Source organism: Hibiscus syriacus, unplaced genomic scaffold, assembly GCF_006381635.1.
Source record: "Hibiscus syriacus cultivar Baekdansim isolate YM2019G1 unplaced genomic scaffold, ASM638163v2 tig00111834_pilon, whole genome shotgun sequence".
Classification (NCBI taxonomy): Eukaryota; Viridiplantae; Streptophyta; class Magnoliopsida; order Malvales; family Malvaceae; genus Hibiscus; species Hibiscus syriacus.
The window spans coordinates 1,347,680-1,364,995 of NW_024063192.1; the positions used below are offsets into that span (position 1 = coordinate 1,347,680).

General features: G+C 34.3%; 3 protein-coding genes across 4 annotated transcripts; 1 reads left to right on the plus strand and 2 right to left on the minus strand.

Moving 5' to 3' along the window:
- Window positions 1-32: 32 nt before the first annotated feature.
- Window positions 33-17,316, minus strand: LOC120171629 (protein NONRESPONDING TO OXYLIPINS 2, mitochondrial-like). 2 transcript variants are annotated; one of them, XM_039179309.1, is made up of 5 exons: window positions 17,116-17,316; window positions 7,843-7,846; window positions 1,102-1,263; window positions 903-1,021; window positions 33-136 (listed from the first exon to the last, which is right to left on the minus strand). In XM_039179309.1, the coding sequence occupies exons 1-5, from the start codon at window positions 17,303-17,305 to the stop codon at window positions 117-119; spliced, it is 495 nt and encodes a 164-aa protein (XP_039035240.1). In that variant the 5' UTR covers window positions 17,306-17,316; the 3' UTR covers window positions 33-116. The 2 variants fall into 2 exon arrangements, with proteins under 2 accessions (XP_039035240.1, XP_039035239.1); XM_039179308.1 differs by lacking the exon at window positions 33-136 and adding an exon at window positions 402-753.
- On the plus strand, window positions 2,282-4,662 carry LOC120171626 (NADH dehydrogenase [ubiquinone] iron-sulfur protein 8-B, mitochondrial-like). Its single transcript, XM_039179306.1, has 8 exons — window positions 2,282-2,350; window positions 2,710-2,788; window positions 3,103-3,156; window positions 3,249-3,340; window positions 3,457-3,570; window positions 4,061-4,128; window positions 4,198-4,309; window positions 4,386-4,662. The coding sequence occupies exons 1-8, from the start codon at window positions 2,297-2,299 to the stop codon at window positions 4,479-4,481; spliced, it is 669 nt and encodes a 222-aa protein (XP_039035237.1). The 5' UTR covers window positions 2,282-2,296; the 3' UTR covers window positions 4,482-4,662.
- On the minus strand, window positions 4,980-7,835 carry LOC120171623 (probable LRR receptor-like serine/threonine-protein kinase At2g16250). The gene is made up of 4 exons (XM_039179304.1): window positions 6,201-7,835; window positions 5,929-6,057; window positions 5,781-5,803; window positions 4,980-5,642 (listed from the first exon to the last, which is right to left on the minus strand). Exons 1-4 carry the CDS (start codon window positions 7,403-7,405, stop codon window positions 5,158-5,160), a joined length of 1,842 nt encoding a protein of 613 aa, XP_039035235.1. The 5' UTR covers window positions 7,406-7,835; the 3' UTR covers window positions 4,980-5,157.

A 17,316-nucleotide genomic window follows, 5' to 3' on the forward strand; every position in this document is an offset into this window, starting at 1 on the left:
AAAGAGATGAGAGATGCAAAAGTTAGCCAAGACAGGGATGGAAAAACGACGGGCAGATCGAACTGCTGGTCGAATGCAGGCTGGTTAGGTTTGGAATGACAGAAGCTCTCACTCCGTCACCGAGGAACTGCAAAGTCTAGGACATAACAAAGAAGAAACACCAACGATAATCAGTAGAAGGAAAAGCTCAACCGAAATATTTTACGATAACTTTGTCAATTACAGCAAAAAAGTATGAAGTTGAAGAAGAAAAACATGCAAGAAATGGTCATGGAAGTTAACAGGAAGGGTATATAGCGATTCCGGGTTCAAGATAAGCGAGGTATAAGGACATCAATTTGGAACAGATTCAAGACTGATATGAACATCCAAACCATATGGAAGGCCTAAAAGTCCCATAATGTCGAAAACGTTCGAGTACCCTAGCAAGAACAGCATGTCATTCTATCATTCAACACGCCATAAAGAAGCTCGAAAGTCGAAACAAATCTAAAAACACAGCAGAGCCAGCAAAAACAAAGGAATGAAACTAATCAATCTCTAGGAGATTATGATTTTGGAGCCAAAAAAGATTCACTTGTGCAGAAAACAAAACATACACGGCTAAGTTAAAATCTTGGAACAATGCATGAATTCAGAATACAAAGACAAAATCTTGAACAGATTGTTTTCAATTACATAGGTTCCTAAAAGGATCCCTGCTTTTATTTGTCCAACAAAGGATCCAGCTTTGTCACAGTGGTGCTGCAAATCCTATTTCATGAAGTGGGAAAGCAAGCTACAAATCATTAAATGTATATTATATGAGCATCACAAATCATTTCTATCTAAAATTTCAACTTTGGGTTCTTGAAAAAAATCATCCAACGGCATTACAAATTCAAAAGAAGAGAAATTATCACCTTGAGAGAGCCAGCTCCAGCAGGAGGAATCAACAGCGATGCTTGATTGTAACCGAGCAGAAGCAATGGCACTGTGAAGTGGTATCATCGACTCTACTCCTCCCAGCACCGATAGGATCCTTTAACCCATAAATAATTTAATAATTTGAGACGAGATTTAGATGAAAAGAAAAGAAAAGAAAAGCTAAAAAGAAAGTACCTTGAAGCACAAGGGAGGGCTCTTGTTGATGGAGAAGAGAAAGGAATAGAGATTGACTTTGGGGTTAGGTTCTTTAAACTAAGGGCTTTGGATCGAACAGAGAGGGATCTAGAACCCGCCATTATCACTGACCTGCAAAACGACGCCATTTCTAGCTTCGTTCTGGATGGTGAAAACCAGAGGTTGAAGGAGGAGGCTAAGTTCACGAGCTCATTTCCATTTCATCCTTAAACCCTATAATTTGGATGGCTTAATATATTTTTAGGTACCTAAAGATTTTAAATTTACTTTTTGGAACCTAAAGATTTTTTCGCTAAAAATAGGTGTTTAAAGTTTCCAACGTTGAACTTTTAGGTGTCTAGACCGTAAAACCAGTTAAATTTGACCGTTATTTAACACGTGTCACTCATATAATTTTTTAAATATATTTAAAAAAATATTTAATATTATAATTTTAAAAACAAAAAAAAACTAATTCCATCGTTCATCATCAGTCCAGTCCATAGGCATCACCGTCGACATCATCAGAACTGTTTAGCAGCCACAACCAAAACGCAATCGCCACCCATCATAAAACTATGTCGATCTTCGTGACAAGCATCGCGAAGGATCGTCGATTTTCTAAATTTTCCTTCGTCGTTTTCTGACGATTTTGACAACTACAGATGGTCGTACATTACATGGTCACCACCATTAAGTTCATCGTCCTGCTTCGAATAAAATCCAACAGGTGGTGACCCTTCGTCATCGTCGTCGAAGATGGGGAGATGGGAAGGAGATGGATGATGCATAGTATTTTTTTTAATAATATTTTTATTATTAAAAAATAAAAAATATAACTATAGGTACCTAAAAGTGTAACAGAAAAAAGTTAAATACATATTTTTAACGTAAAATTCTTTAGATACCAAAATTTAATTTAAAGTACACCTAAAAGTGTATTAAGTCAATTTGGATTTGAGAATTTAGGGTTGGGCTTAGATAAAACGACGCTGTTGCTGGACTTTACCTAAGCCGAATAGCGTAACAGGCCTGCAGTTGCGGTACGAAAACGGCACCGTTTGAATCCAAAAACTGTTCTTTAAAAAAGTATAAAATGATCTCCCAATCAAACAGGTAGGTTTTCCAGTTATAGCTCCGATCCTCGCAGACCTAATAGTCTCTCGTCAGTGAGATTACACTTCCCACCGAATCAATGGCTGAGATCTTCGCTCGCAACTCTCTCAATTCCCTCCTAGCTCGACATCTCGCAAGAGGCTCACTTTACTCTCCTCCTCTTAACGAATTTTCGCATTTTTTGTTTGAATTTTTCTTTTCAGTGATGCCCTAGATTTGTATTTTTCATGGTCTCGATTAGAATTTTCCATTGAAACTTGTTTATCATCGACTTGTGGGAGTTAAATTGTTAATTTTATGGCATGTGGTCATTTAATTTGGAAATGAATTGAAGAAAAGGGCAAGGCTCCGTCGGTAAGTTTAGGTTAGAGATGTCCTCTATCTTGTTGTTAATATGGATCTTCTTCTGGTTTTCTATTCCTTTCGAAATTACCGTTAACCAAATCGATTTTATTAATCAAGTTTGGCAATTATTTGGTTATGTATGAATAGGTTTTTTCAGGGAAAGCGTTGCATGGTTCACAACACTATGGATCTCGACTCAGTGCAAACTCCTACAGCACCAATAAAGGTTGCTCTACTCTGTATAATTCAATTTGTTATAATATCCTTATTTTGAGAGGAGGGAGAATTCTTTGGGATATGGATGTAAAGTTAAGAATATGAATTATAGAGCAATTGTCTTTGCTATTAATGGAAGAGAATGAGAGATATTTTGTGTTTCGGAGCAGCCTGCAATGGGGAATAAGTCCTTTCTGTTTTTTCTTTGGCACTATTTCACTTGGAAATCTCTCTGACATGCCTGTAACTGCCTTTTTTTCAATACATGATCCCCGATCCTGGTGCTGTCTAGTTTGTTTATGTTTTCATGTATGTAAACTGCAGATGATGAAGAAAGAGAGCAGCTTGCGAAGGAGATTTCGAAGGACTGGAGTTCTGGTAATTTAGAGCAGTGAAATTTTCAAGTTCCATCACTTGTATTTGATTTATGTTAGGTAATAAATGGTTTCTTATACTTTACTAAATTGCAGTTTTTGAGCGAAGCATAAACACATTGTTTCTAACTGAAATGGTCCGGGGTCTCAGTCTGACACTCAAGTATTTCTTCGAGAGAAAAGTTACTGTAAGGTTCTTTCTGATCCTTTTTTATTTATATTTTCTGTTGGGGGAAGGGAGCAGATTGTATGGATATTGAAGCAATTCATGAATTATGATACAATCCTGGCTTTTCATATGCAGATTAACTATCCATTTGAGAAGGGTCCATTGAGCCCTCGTTTTCGAGGGGAGCATGCTCTCCGCCGATACCCAACCAGAGAGGAACGTTGCATTGCTTGTAAACTTTGTGAAGCTGTAAGTCGAAGCTTCATGCTACTAATCCCGTTATCTAAATTTCTTTTTTATTGGATGGGACTGATAACATCATGTGGTGCTTCAATATGATGACAAATATTATCATTTTGGTAGAAACCATCCACTGCTTTCCGGTATCGACACCTAACTGCAAATGGCGTTGCCTTGGGCTTTAACTTTTGAATCTGAATGTTGTTGTTTTAGTTTGAAATACTGACACTTAAAAATGGATTTTATGGTCAGTGTATTCATTCTTTTTGTATCATGCATCAAACATTAGTTTTCTATATTTCTTGTGTATTTCGTCTCTATTACAATTTCTGGTTATAGAAAGGTTGTATAGCCTGCCATTGTTTATCTGGGAGAGAAAGCAATCTTTGAAAAGTTGGACCTAGTCAAACTGATCTGTTGTTATCTCTGATTAAGCTTCTTTTATCTTTATTAAATATGGATTTACTATTATGATTTTCATGAAGTGGTGGTTTATCAGATATGCCCAGCACAGGCTATCACAATAGAGGCTGAAGAACGAGAGGATGGAAGTCGTCGGACAACAAGGTTGATTCTCCCTACTCCTCTTCTCTGTTAACGTCTTTTTCTTCGTCTAACCTTCGTTCAATTTTGTAGGTATGACATTGATATGACCAAGTGTATCTACTGTGGACTTTGCCAAGAGGCGTGCCCTGTCGATGCAATTGTTGAAGGACCCAACTTTGAGTTCGCCACCGAGACTCACGAGGTTAATCTTATTTTCAGTTAAATCTACTGTCGCTTGTATGTTGAAGTGAATTAGTTAATTGTCGGTGTCGTTGCAGGAACTTCTGTATGACAAAGAGAAGCTGCTCGAGAATGGTGACCGGTGGGAAACCGAGATCGCAGAGAATCTCAGGTCCGAAAGCCTTTACCGCTGATGTGCCTCTGTACTTTCCTTTCTTGCTCAGATAGCAACTGATGTTTTCGTAGTTGCTGAAAAATAAAAGGATGCATGCATGTTTCTTGCCATGACATGTACCATGTTTTGTAAGCATTTACAACGTGTGAATCCATCCTATGAATTATTTCGTTTTAACTACATTTTAAGGCAATGATGGATAAACAGTGACCACCTAGCATGGTTATAATTAAAATTTTGGGTTAATTGTATAAAATATCCTCAAATTATGGCTTAAATTTTAAAATTTCTGATTTGAGTTTTTGAAATATCAAATTACGGCTTAATTTTTTAATGCATAAATTTCAAATTATGCTACAACTTTAAAACTTTTAAGTTAGTTATTTTTATTATTTTCAAAATGTGCCTAAATTTTCATTATTTTAATTGAGAATGATGTACTATCACGGTGGATAAGGATGATTATGGGTTGGATTGAGTAAGATTTTCAATTACTTCGATTCGATTTGACCTCTTATTAAGAAAATAATCGAGAACAAAAAATGAAACCTCTCTGCTGCTAGTTACAATCCCAGTCTTTCGATATCTTGCGCTTCTTGCGGCTCCGGTAATATCTCCGAATGCCGTCGATGCGAGACCGAATGGTCTCCTCCCCCTGCTTTCCGAGCACTGCTGCCCTTCGAACAGGTCGTTCCCTAATGTTCGAAACTGTTTCCGCGTTCCGCTTTAGCACCGGAGTTTGCGGGAACAGCTGCTATATCCGAAGAGCTTTGATGCAAGCTACCGAAAATAGCAGCATTCCAAGAACCTCTTGAGGACACTGTCCTTAGCCTTGCTGAGCTTGAATTATCCTCCCTAACCACCCTCAATGGATTTTCCAATGCTTTGAGAACATATTTCATTAGGGGCCGCCGTGACGGTTTCGGATTCAGACACCGTCTAGCGACAATGGCCATGGCCCAGACTTCCTCCAATAGGTCCTCGTCCACGAGAAGAGACGGATCCAAGATTTTCGTCATGAGTTCCCTGTCGTATATACTGATACATGGTAGTGTCTGCTCTAACCATTCGTTCATCCCGGTCTCACTTGACGCATCGATGTCGAGCTTACCGGTTACCAATCCGAGTAAAACCGTCCCGAAGCAGTAAACATCGTATGCACATAATGCTGCAGATGAATCTAGCCGTTTTCCAAATAAAAATGCAGTTTCAGAAAAATGCTCAAAGATATCACAGCAATAAACATGTCGGAACTAACAACTAACAGATCGAATAACGAAGGGCGAGGAGATAACGATCATATAAAACATACACGTACCTGAAGAATCCTGTTCCGATGACCTGCAGGCATCAAAGGAAAAGCCATATGAAACTCGGTACATTTTGTTCGAAACAGCAAACATCGAAAACGAGAACATAGAGATAAAGCAACGATTACACGGGTTCCGATTCTACCGAATACTTACTTTGGCAACCGCATTAATCTTGTAATTCTAGTTTGAGTGCAACTGCCTTCTTGAGGGCAGGCCTTGCTCAAGCTCCCGAGTCGGACTTCGAACTTATCATCGAGAAGTATACTGCTAGCTTGAACATCTCTTCAACGACAAAAACAGAACATGTCACCGCCAGTTCTTGTCGAAATATGTATTCCGCAGCCGAATGATATAAAGATGAAAACGAGGCTGCCGGATTCCGTATTCGCTAATCGATAATATGCATAAGAGAACTGTAAAAATACCTGTGGACAAGCGGAGGCGTGCATTCATAATGCAAATAAGAAAGGCCTTCGGCAGCTCCTATGGCGATCTTCAATCTTGTTATCCAATCTAATGACTTTAAAACATCACCTTCCGAATTGTTTTTCAGGTACAAGGAACTCGACAAGTCCCCGTTCGACATGTACTTATAAACCAGTAACCTCTCGTTCTCGTTCTCGAAGCAATGTCCCAATAGCGGAACTACTCGGTTATGTGCAACTTTGCTAAAGAAATCTAATTCCGAAAGGTACATTTCCTTTTCAATCGACCGCAGATCAATCTTTTTGATGACAACAGTAAGCCCGCTTTCTAAGATACCCTTGAAGAGATCACCGGAATGACCGTGCTTGATGAGGTTCGCATCGGTGAAATCGGCGGTTGCTTGAAGAAGTTGCTGATACGTAAACGGATTGCCTAGGCTCGAGAAATCACTAGCCAAGCCAGATGAAGGATGTGTTGCTTCAATAGGAACTTGTCCTACATCAATGCCTCTATGATTCACTTTCCTCCGTCTACGGACACGTCGGACCAGCAATAGCAACGACATGAGTAATACGATAAACCCGACTCCTCCCAGGACTGCAGACAATATAATTCTGTTGCTGTTGCCGTTTCCGTACCTATTTTCGGGAGCCGAAGGTTCCAAGGAATTCGGGCGTCCGAAATTGTCGAAACTTAGGCCCATCTCAGCATAGAACATTACACAATCGGTCAAAGTCCTCTGGCTAGACACATTTTGGAGACAATTAGTACTAAGAGATGCATTCACAGACACATAGTCCGGAACCCTGCCTTCGAAGTAGTTCCCCGATAAATTCGACGAACTAAACCTTCCGACTACGGTCGTGAGACCTCCGTAGAACATGTTCCCGGAAACGTCGAGTACCGCGGCAATGGCATTATCATCGTTCGAAGAAGCATTAGGCAGCCTACCGGTGAAGTTATTGCTAGCGATATCGAGCAGGTTCAACCCGGATATCGACCATATCACTTCAGGAAGTTCACCAACGAAACTATTGCTCGAAAGATTCAATATTCGTAGCCTCGAAAGCGCTCCGATGCCGGGAGGAATCGATCCGGTAAGTGAATTCTTCGAAAGATCGAGAACCAATAGGCTCAACAATTGACCGAAAGTCGACGGAATCGCTCCGGTGAGTCTGTTATCCGACAAATACAGACGTGACATGCTACTCAAATTGCCAATACTCGAAGGCAAAACACCAGTTATGTTACAAGACCTGAGATCCAACACTTGAAGTTTCAACAGCCTTTGTCCGAACCAATCAGGGATCGAACCGGGAAGCAAGAACCGGGAGGCATTAAAAGAGACCAAACCGGTAAAATTCACAAGAGAATCGACGGCGAACCGTGGGTTTTGTTCACCGAGCCGGGTTCTTCTAAACCCAGAAATGTTAATACCGGAAACACCACCGTTTTCGCACCGGACACCGTTCCATCTCGAGCACGGGTCGACTCGTCGAGGCCAATCCCTTCTTCTAACACCCAAAGACGATCTGAGTTCAAATAAAGCTGCTAACTCGCCGCTCGAACTCAGTCTCTGCTCAACCGTAGACTCAAACAAAAGCAAAAACAAGGCATAAAACAAAGCCAATACTCCCATGCTTCTCTTCTTCATCGCCATTTTCATCTAAACATTTTTTTCTAAATAAAGCTCCGATCTTGATGCTCAAAACTTCAAATTTAATATAAAAAAAAGCTGTTTAAAATTGCTGGTAAGCGATCTTTGTCAAATTCTCTTCTTCTTGGTGTTTTTGTTTCCTTGTTTAAAATTATGAAATAATTTCGTTGACAAAAGAGAGTAAAAACAAATCTGGAATTGATTAATGGATGATGATGATGATGATGATGGGTATTAGATAAAAGATGGTGGGCGGTCAAATACTCAAGTGGTGAACTTTGAACATTCTCGTCTCTTTCCTCTTTTGAGCTCTGACAAATCAACTAATGGAAAAGAAAATGTGTATTTTCCGGGAAATGGAAAGAAAAAAGGTAAAACGGTGGCTCCATGATTCATGAATTTTACTTCCAGCTGAGGATGAACAAATAGACCCGAATTTGAGCAATTTACAGCAATTTATTTTAGGATAAACTACGTATTTATACCTAATTTATCAATCTTAATCTCTTTTAACACCTAAACTTTTAATCTTTTTCAAAATCATACCTAACGTTTAGTTTTCATTTTATACTCCGCCGTTAAAAACTTAACGTGTTTAGTACCTAGACTACCAATTTTAGTCCGTTTTAATATCTAAACTTTCAATATTTCCAAAACTTAAATTTTGAACATGGTACAAAAATGAAATAAAAACTAAAGTTTGACACCTAAACTATCAGTATTTATGTTTTTTTTTTTCATTTTTCGACTTCTGTTTTTATGTGAGTTTGTGTTAAATTAGTTGTGGTGTTTGTTTGTCGTTTATGATTTGATTTAGTTATGAGAGGATTTTTAACGAGGCCTATTTTAAAAAATAATGCTTAAATCATATTCAAGTAAATCAAAATCCGATCTAATTTATACCCATTTAATCATCAATAGAGCTATTTGGGTTTTAAAAAGTATGGATAAATTGGATCAAACTAATTGATTATAATCTAAGTACGTAAATGTAAAATAGGATAAACTATGTATTTAGTCCTAAACTACCGGTTTTAGTCTATTTTAATATCTAAACATTTAATTTTTTCAAAATCATACCTAATATTTAGTTTTTATTTCATTTTAGTACCTCATAATTAAAATCATAACGCGTGTATCTAAACTGTCATTTTTAGTCCATTTTAGTACTTGAACTTTCTAAAAATTAACTTTAAATTTTGAAAGAGGTACTAAAATGAAACAAAAGCTCAACTTTAGTTATGGTTTTGGAAATTTGAAAGTTTAATACTAAAACGGACCAAAACTAATAGTTTATGCACTAAACACATAATTTACGCTATAAAATAACTCAAATGAAAATTTCCGAATTAACCCAAAATTAAAATGGCAAATTTTTTTTTGAAGTCCACACCAACCCATCCAGGTTGAACGATTCAAACCATCTCAATGGATAGCTTTTTAAGTATTTTATAATTTAAATATCTTAGTGTTTATTAGCTTAATTTATACTGATATAGAATGTAATGGTATGAATATAATCATTTTTAATTGATGATTATAGAAACATTAATATAATTTATTTAATTTAAAACAACTTTGACTATAATCCAAAATTCAATAATAATTTTTATTTTAATCGTAAAATAAAACTCGTGTTTTATAAAAACTATAATATAATGAATTAATGCGTTTATTTAAACTCTGTGTCATTCTCTTTGAATTTGATTGGAATTTTTTATTATTGTTCTTGAAGATATGGATTAACTGCAATAATATTTTTTTATAATTGGATTAAAAAAATTGTTTTTATAATAAATTTTTATAATATTTAATTTAAATTAATCGATAAAAAATTAATATTAATTATCATACGAATAAAATAATAATTTTGACCGAAACTATATTAAAATTTTGATATCAGAACTTTTGTCAGTTTACCCTTAATTTAGTCTATGATGTGTATAATTAATGCTAATAATTGAATTTTGTATTTAAATTGTTGATTTAGGATAGTTGGACGAGTAAAAATAGATGATTGAGATTAACAGTAGAAAATAAAAAGATATTTACTTGGAAAAAAATTCAAGGAGTCAATTTCAACCATCTACTTTTACTTATCTAAAGGTCTTAAATCTGTGTAAAACTAAAGAGTTTTATCTTGTGTGAGTGGATCCTAACCCTTAACCAACAACTAATTGGTCTCGTGGGATGAGAGACTATATCCCTTAAGCAAAGGCAGTGATTCGAATCCTAACGAATGTGATTAGAATAAACTGGGTTTGGAGGGTCTCCCTTGCCTTTACAGGACTCGATCCGGATTAATCGATCAATAAATTGAATTATGCTAGTTATATAAAAAAGTGGATCCTAACCCTATTTAGTTTTATAGTTATTTTTTATATATGAATTTTTAATGATTGCATAAGCTACGTATTTAGTATATAAACTATTAGTTTTGGTATGTTTTAGTACTTAAATGTTTAATTTTTTTCAAAATCATACTTAATGTGTAGTTTTCATTTAATTTTAATAACACTGTTGTTAAAAACTTAATACGTTTAGTATTTAAATTATCAATTTTGATTCGTTTTAGTACTAAAATTAAAAAAAAATAAAAAACTTAACGTTAAATTTTGAATGAGTACTAAATGAAAGAAAAACTAAAGTTTTTGACGACAATATATTAAAACGAAACAAAAATTATACTTTAAACATTATCTTAAAAAATAAAAAATTTAAGGATTAAAACAGATCAGAACTAATAATTTAAATGTTAAATACATAACTAACCCTTAGGGACTGTTTGGTTTAAGGAATGTGGGATTCCCATGAGAATGGAATCCACATTCATCCACATTCCCATGTTTTGTTGGTCGGGAATCTTATTCCCGGTAATGTTTTATTACCAATAGTAGATTTTTTGGGATATATTACTGGGAATGTTATTACATCCATTTCCTTAGGTATTTTTGGATTATCGGTGTTTTTGACTAAAATGCCCTTAATTTTTTTAAAAAAAATATGCTTCTTATGTCATTGAATAATAAAAATCCTATGAAGGTTAAATTACAAATTTATCCTTAAACTATTTTAGATTTACAAAAAAAGTCTATAATTAAAATTTTATATGAAGTTCAGGGATTAAAATAAAATTTTACCCTTTCATTAAACCTTTTTATATTTTAAATTTTGTAAAAAAATATAAATTTTATGAATTTAAATTTTTTAAAGAAAATATATAAATATTTTTCAGCTTGTTAAAAAAAACAAGTATATAATAAAGATAATTTGGTCAAATATACATTTCAATAATATTTTATTCCTTTAACCAAACACGATAATCTTACATTCTTACTAAATCAACCAAACATAAAATACAACATTCCTAGTAATTCTGTTCCCTGATAATCTTATATTCACATTGATAATCTTATATTCCGTGAACCAAACGTACCCTTAATGATTTTCTCCTTCGAGGAGGAAAGGTAATTTAGGGGTGTCATTGTCACCATCGTCATGTTGACTTTTCCTTAGTGATATAATAGATTATGATAGTGTCATTTTCGTAATTAATTAATAAATGAATCGATAAGATAGTAAAATTAATCAAGAAAACTAATGGGAGTTTAGAGGTTGACTATTATATATAAAATATTAATCGCATTTATTTAAATATTTTCAGCACTTATCTTAAATAAAAATAAAAAAGAATTTGTCTTTTCAGCACACAATTGTGAACTGGTCAATGAGTCCTTGATGTTAGAATATATAATTAAATTATATAAATTCAGAATTATCTTACTAATTTTATATAAAAATCATATTAGTAAACAATATTATATGGAGCATAATCTGATCTTAATTTTAATTTAATAAATTTAGTTTTTTAATGAGATGATATGTCGGCTCTTTAATTCAATGTTGATGATAAATAATTTAAATAGTTAAAAAATCTAATTAATAAAATTAAGAGTAAAGTATACAAATAGATTGTTTTATTAAATCACTCAACTATTAAAAGTTACAAAACGGTCCTCTAATTATATATTATTGATTTATTGAATCCCTTAGCTATTAAAAGTTATAAACTGTCACTCGACTATTCATTATGTTCTAAACCCGTCATTTTTTCTGTTGAAAATTTGACGGTATTCTGAGCTTAATGTCAACGTGCTGATTGTAGGATAAAATTTAATCTCTGAATCTCAAACGACTATCATATCTCATTCATTATAGTAACATCCAGCTTAGATAACTGTTAATTTTTTCTGGAAAAGGGCGAGTTTAGAATATAATGAATGATCATATGATCATTTTGTAACTTTAATAGTCGAGAGATTTAACAAAGCAGCAATCTATAATCAAATGACCATTCTATAACTTCTAATAAAAGATGAATTTAATAAAATAATATCATATAATCGAGAGATCATGTGTGTATTTCACGATAAAATTAAAAAACGATGATCATATCGTGATTTACCATAAAGTAAAAGGCAAAGAAAAGGTAAAGTCGATACAAATAAGAAGTGTATGATTGATTACAAAATAACGAAGCATACACGAAGGAAAAGGACATGACAAGATGGGCATAAAGAACGTCTTCCCATTAGAATCAGTGTGTACCATGAAAACTGCCAATATTAAAATTTAAAACCTTTAATTAATTTTAGAGATTAAATTTGATACATTTTTAGGGAAAAATTACAAAAGATATGTGATCGAGAAGCTCCAAGCACAAAACCCTTATCGTCCCTAACTATAGCAGCTGACCATGAGATTTTCTGAGTTTGCATGTATCTGGCGTCAACGTTTGCTGTGACAAATGGCTCTCTCGGAGGAAACCAACGGGCAGTGTTCACCGGAGTACTGATCAGCAAAGATTTTGTGGCTGAGTCGTAACGGGTGCAGTGCTCTCTAATGGAGGTACTTATTTCATGCTTCATGGTGTAGCTTGTTTCTAGCATAACAGAGATACCAAACTATTGTCATGATCTCACCATATGATGTAACTGGGTTGTGCTCAAATAGCCAACATAACCGATTTGTAAAATTGAAAGAATTGATTTGCACTGGCCAACGATAACCAAAAGATGACCACGTATCCACGGCTAGCCCACAATCACGCGCAATATGAATACCCGTCTGAAATATGATTAATTTATAATTCAAATTTAAATAAAGATGGTAATATATGAAATAACATGTAATGATTGGCATGTGACATTGTATATTCCTTCCTACATACGCCTATAGCTTTTGTTTTTTTCGACCTAGGCCTCTCCCTCAGGGATGGATTTAGGGATGCACGGGATCTAAATTTGATGGATTTCGAATCGATATGATTGAGTTAGATTTTTTTTTTAAATAATCAGGTTTGAGTTTCGTCGGGTCAGGTTTTTTAGATTTTATGTTTTGGTCGGGTTGGATTTGCATTTAGGGTGAAAAATATCAAACCCAAAAAAAATATAATTTTACTATATATATTTAGAGATAATTACAATAATATCTCGTTATATATATTTTAAATTAAATCATTATTTTATTGAATAAAAATAATATTTTTAATAAATATATTATTTCGAGTCAGGTCGAATTCATATTTTATCTCAAAAAATAGGTTGGGTGGAAGGTGTATATTTTTCGAGTTGGGTGAAAGATGTATAATTTTCAGGTTTGGTCGGGTTATCCGAAACCCGATCCAAATCCGACCCGTGTCCATCCCTAGATGGACCGAGGGGCGGGTGGGGGCAGTCGCCTCCCTAAAAATTTAAAATTACCGTATATTTTAGATTATTTCTATTGAAAAACTATTTTCGACCCCTAAAATTTTAGATGTTCAAATTCAGTCCTAACATAAAATCCTGCGTCTATCCTCCTACTCAAATTAACTAACGCAACCCAATTGCATAACATTCCCTTGTCCGAAATTCCACTTCGTTCAAAGATTACATGGAAGAAAGTTTAAAATACCATCATCATCTTTATTCTTTTGCAGTTGAGTCTAAGCCATGTAAAGTTGCATCTTTATGATTTTGTGATATTTATTGTGTATGTCCTAAGAATATAATTCGAAATTGTTCAAAATATTTATATGCTGACAAATTTCTATAAATTTTATCACTTTTTGAGGTATCTTTTTAAAATTAGATCTATATCCTTAAATATAAATGAGTGCATTATATAGAATAATTAATCAACTGTAATATGATAAAATTTAATCCTATAATCTCAAACGACTATCATATCTTAGTCATCATGTTAATATCCAATTTAGACAACCGTCGATTTTTTAACGGAAAATGATGAGTTTGGAACATAATGAATAGTCGAGTGATCATTTTGTAACTTTTAATAGTCGAGGGATTTAATAAAGCAACATTTTATAGTCGAATGACTATTTTATAACCTTTAATAGTTGACGGATTTAATAAAACAATATCTTATAGTGGGAGACCATTTGTTCACTTTACCCTTTTTGTATTACACACTTGTTTGTATGTTATGTCCCGGGTTCAAATCTTTAGAGACATTTAAAGGTGACAATAGATGCTCACATGTAGGTTTGGATATAGCCACAAGGATGGACCAAGGGGTGCGAGAATTTTTAAATTCTCTTATATTTTAGATTTTTTTTGTTTCTATTAATTATTTAATTTCGAATCCTTTTAAATTTTATAATTTCATAACCCTAAAAATTTTAATATAACTTTTTAAATTCGTAATCTATGACAAAAGTTGTACGTTGGTACTTCACCATATATAGGCAATAAACCCCACTTAAAATCTTAGTAAAACCCCAACGGATTAAGCTTGAAAGGCTTGAAATGATTAAGAAATCATTGGGGATAGCGAAAGGCAATTGGACGAGAGAAGGACCACTTGGAAAAAGAACAAATCTTGAGAGAAAAAGGAATCCAAAGAGAGGGATGTAAGAAATCGCGTGGACTAGGCTATCGTCTCCTGAAATTTTTAAAATTTTATATAATTTAGTTTATTTAAAAAAACATTGATGATCTAATTTTGTATCTTAAATTTGTATTATAAATTATTAAATATAAAATTCGTGTAAGATCATTCGTTCGTCTTTGTCCAAAAATATTAGTGAAAGATAAGGATTCCCCAAATATCGTCGACAAAGTTGCATGGTGTAACTTTCAACCAATCATCACCCATTTGCATGTGGTCATCGTCCATGAATATGACCTCCCATGCACAACTTGACACACTAGAGGTCATCACCATGTGTGTGCTGCAAATGGTAAACCAGCCGATGCCCCTCTGCTAGTTGAGATCAATATGCGACCGACGTCGTCAAGATGCAAAGGAATCGTCGTCGTCGTCGTCATGCTTTTTCCCCCAAATGCTGAGGGCGTAGTAGTAGTAGGTCCATTATAGTTTAGGGCTAACCCTAGAACTCAACTTGCAAAGCTATACCAATGTCCGATGCTGTTGAGGATTTCGACTCGTTATTCCAAAACCAGATATTTATTCCCTCCGGAACCGGGTCGTGATAAACGATTACGGATCATCATCGTTGTAGGTACACAAGTATATCATTTATTCATCCAAGAAAAGCGAAAGATTTCAAATCAAATTCCCATTTCAGCAAGGAGAAAAAAATGGAAACAAATTCAGACATTAAAAGAAACAACAAAATGCATGTACGAGAGGGCAATAAAATTGAACCATATGGTTATCTTTTCTCATATACAGCAGTATTCTGTCTTGATTTCATCTGGTACCAGCTTTTGACGTGTTCTTCACATTTTAGGGTCAATAATTCTACCATGTCGGGTGAGTAAAACTCGACTCAAAATATCAATTTTTTCGACTCGACTAGAGAAAACTAACCTAAAACGCACCCCTAATTTTCAGGTCTTAAACTAACCTAAAACACACCTTTTTAACAAAAAACCGAACATTCGTCAAAGAAGACCCCGAATTGTAAGAAAAACTAGGTAATCAACAAGCCAGCTAGAATGCTTGGAATATGGTTCGGAAAGATAATATTAAGGGATAAATCAACTTTTATTTCCTGAAATTTGATTATTTTTCTCAATTTAGTCCCGACTTTTGTTAACTCTGCAGTAGTTCATGAAATTAGGGCCTTTTTTGTCATTTTGACGATACGACGCTAGAAGATTATGCCCTTTCTTTAGAAAATACTAAAAGTTGATTTTGTTTTTTGTCAAATTAGGAGATTATAGGGATAAAAAAATTAAGAACCACGGGAAAAAAATTAGGATTAAAATTTTATTTTATCCCCAATGTAGTATATTATTTAATAATGAAGTGAACACGTGACATTATAGTACGGACATTAGATTTTGGTCTATGGTTCGGGAATGGCCCAGTTAAGGGCATGCAAGGACTAGAATCATAAACTATATATATAAGATAATGTTACGCAATGTAAAATTCATTTAGTTTGATACAGATTTTTGACCGTTGGATGAGTGAAATTAGATGATTGAGATTAATAGTAGTAAAAGATAATGTTATTCTTTTTTGTGGATCTAAATCTGAACAGTTGTGTCTATAAGATATGTGTATGTTAATAAACTAAAAATTTAAAAATTTAGATCATATATTATAATATTTTATTACGGGAGTTTTCATCCCGACATAATTTACTTCATTTGCAACATTATAATTCAAATTTTTAAAGGTTCTTCTTTCTTATAAAGAGTAACAGTTAAATAAAAAAATTACCCTTTTTGCAATAATATATATATATATATATATATATATATATATATATATATATATATATATATATGGTGTTTTGGGTGTTGAAGATAATGATTCTCATGCATTTCCTCTTCATCATCTTTATTTTCTTACAACATTTTCTATGATTCCTAAGGAGACAAATCACTTAAAATTCTAAAAGCTGATGTGCAAATTTTCTAGGCCAATCGGCCTTTGCCCCCACACAATCTCATGTAGTATAGTGACCGACGTGGAATTTTATGTCGAATACGAACATAAAATGTTATATAATAAAAATTTAAAGATACACAATTATAAAATTTTAACTTATGCAAAATTAGTTCTTCAATAAAAAATAAAATGAGAGTTTAAAATTTTTAAGGGTACGATGGTATCCAAGCATACCCTCTATCCATCTCTAACCCCACACGCCCCCTATTGTCACTGCCTATAAAGAGCAGCCACTGCCAAGTCTTTCTGCTCATCCTACCATCCCTACTACGCAGTCTTTTTCTTGAAACATTATCGTGAAAATGGCGTCGGGCTCGATGTCGTCTCACGGTTCCGGTTCGTGGACGGCGAAGCAGAACAAAGATTTCGAGAGGGCTTTGGCCGTTTACGACAAGGACACACCCGACCGTTGGTACAATGTTGCCAAGGCTGTCGGAGGGAAAACTGTGGAGGAAGTGAAGAAGCACTATGAGCTGCTGGTGACCGATGTGATGAAAATCGAGTCGGGTCAAGTTCCATTCCCAAACTAT

Bases quoted from the DNA above. Each gene is read 5' to 3' on its own strand.
- LOC120171626 (XM_039179306.1), top strand. From the start codon at position 2,297: ATGGCTGAGATCTTCGCTCGCAACTCTCTCAATTCCCTCCTAGCTCGA. The intron at 2,351-2,709 runs GCAAGAGGCTCA...ATGTATGAATAG, and splicing joins CCCTCCTAGCTCGACATCTC to GTTTTTTCAGGGAAAGCGTT. The intron at 4,310-4,385 runs GTTAATCTTATT...GTGTCGTTGCAG, and splicing joins TCGCCACCGAGACTCACGAG to GAACTTCTGTATGACAAAGA.
- LOC120171623 (XM_039179304.1), bottom strand. From the start codon at position 7,405: ATGTCACGTCTGTATTTGTCGGATAACAGACTCACCGGAGCGATTCCG. The intron at 6,058-6,200 runs GTATTTTTACAG...TTGTCGTTGAAG, and splicing joins ACGCCTCCGCTTGTCCACAG to AGATGTTCAAGCTAGCAGTA. The intron at 5,643-5,780 runs GTACGTGTATGT...GAAAACGGCTAG, and splicing joins ATCGGAACAGGATTCTTCAG to ATTCATCTGCAGCATTATGT.
- LOC120171629 (XM_039179309.1), bottom strand. From the start codon at position 17,305: ATGGAACTTGACCCGACTCGATTTTCATCACATCGGTCACCAGCAGCT. The intron at 1,022-1,101 runs GTACTTTCTTTT...TATGGGTTAAAG, and splicing joins GCCCTCCCTTGTGCTTCAAG to GATCCTATCGGTGCTGGGAG. The intron at 137-902 runs GTGATAATTTCT...GTTATGTCCTAG, and splicing joins CTGGAGCTGGCTCTCTCAAG to ACTTTGCAGTTCCTCGGTGA.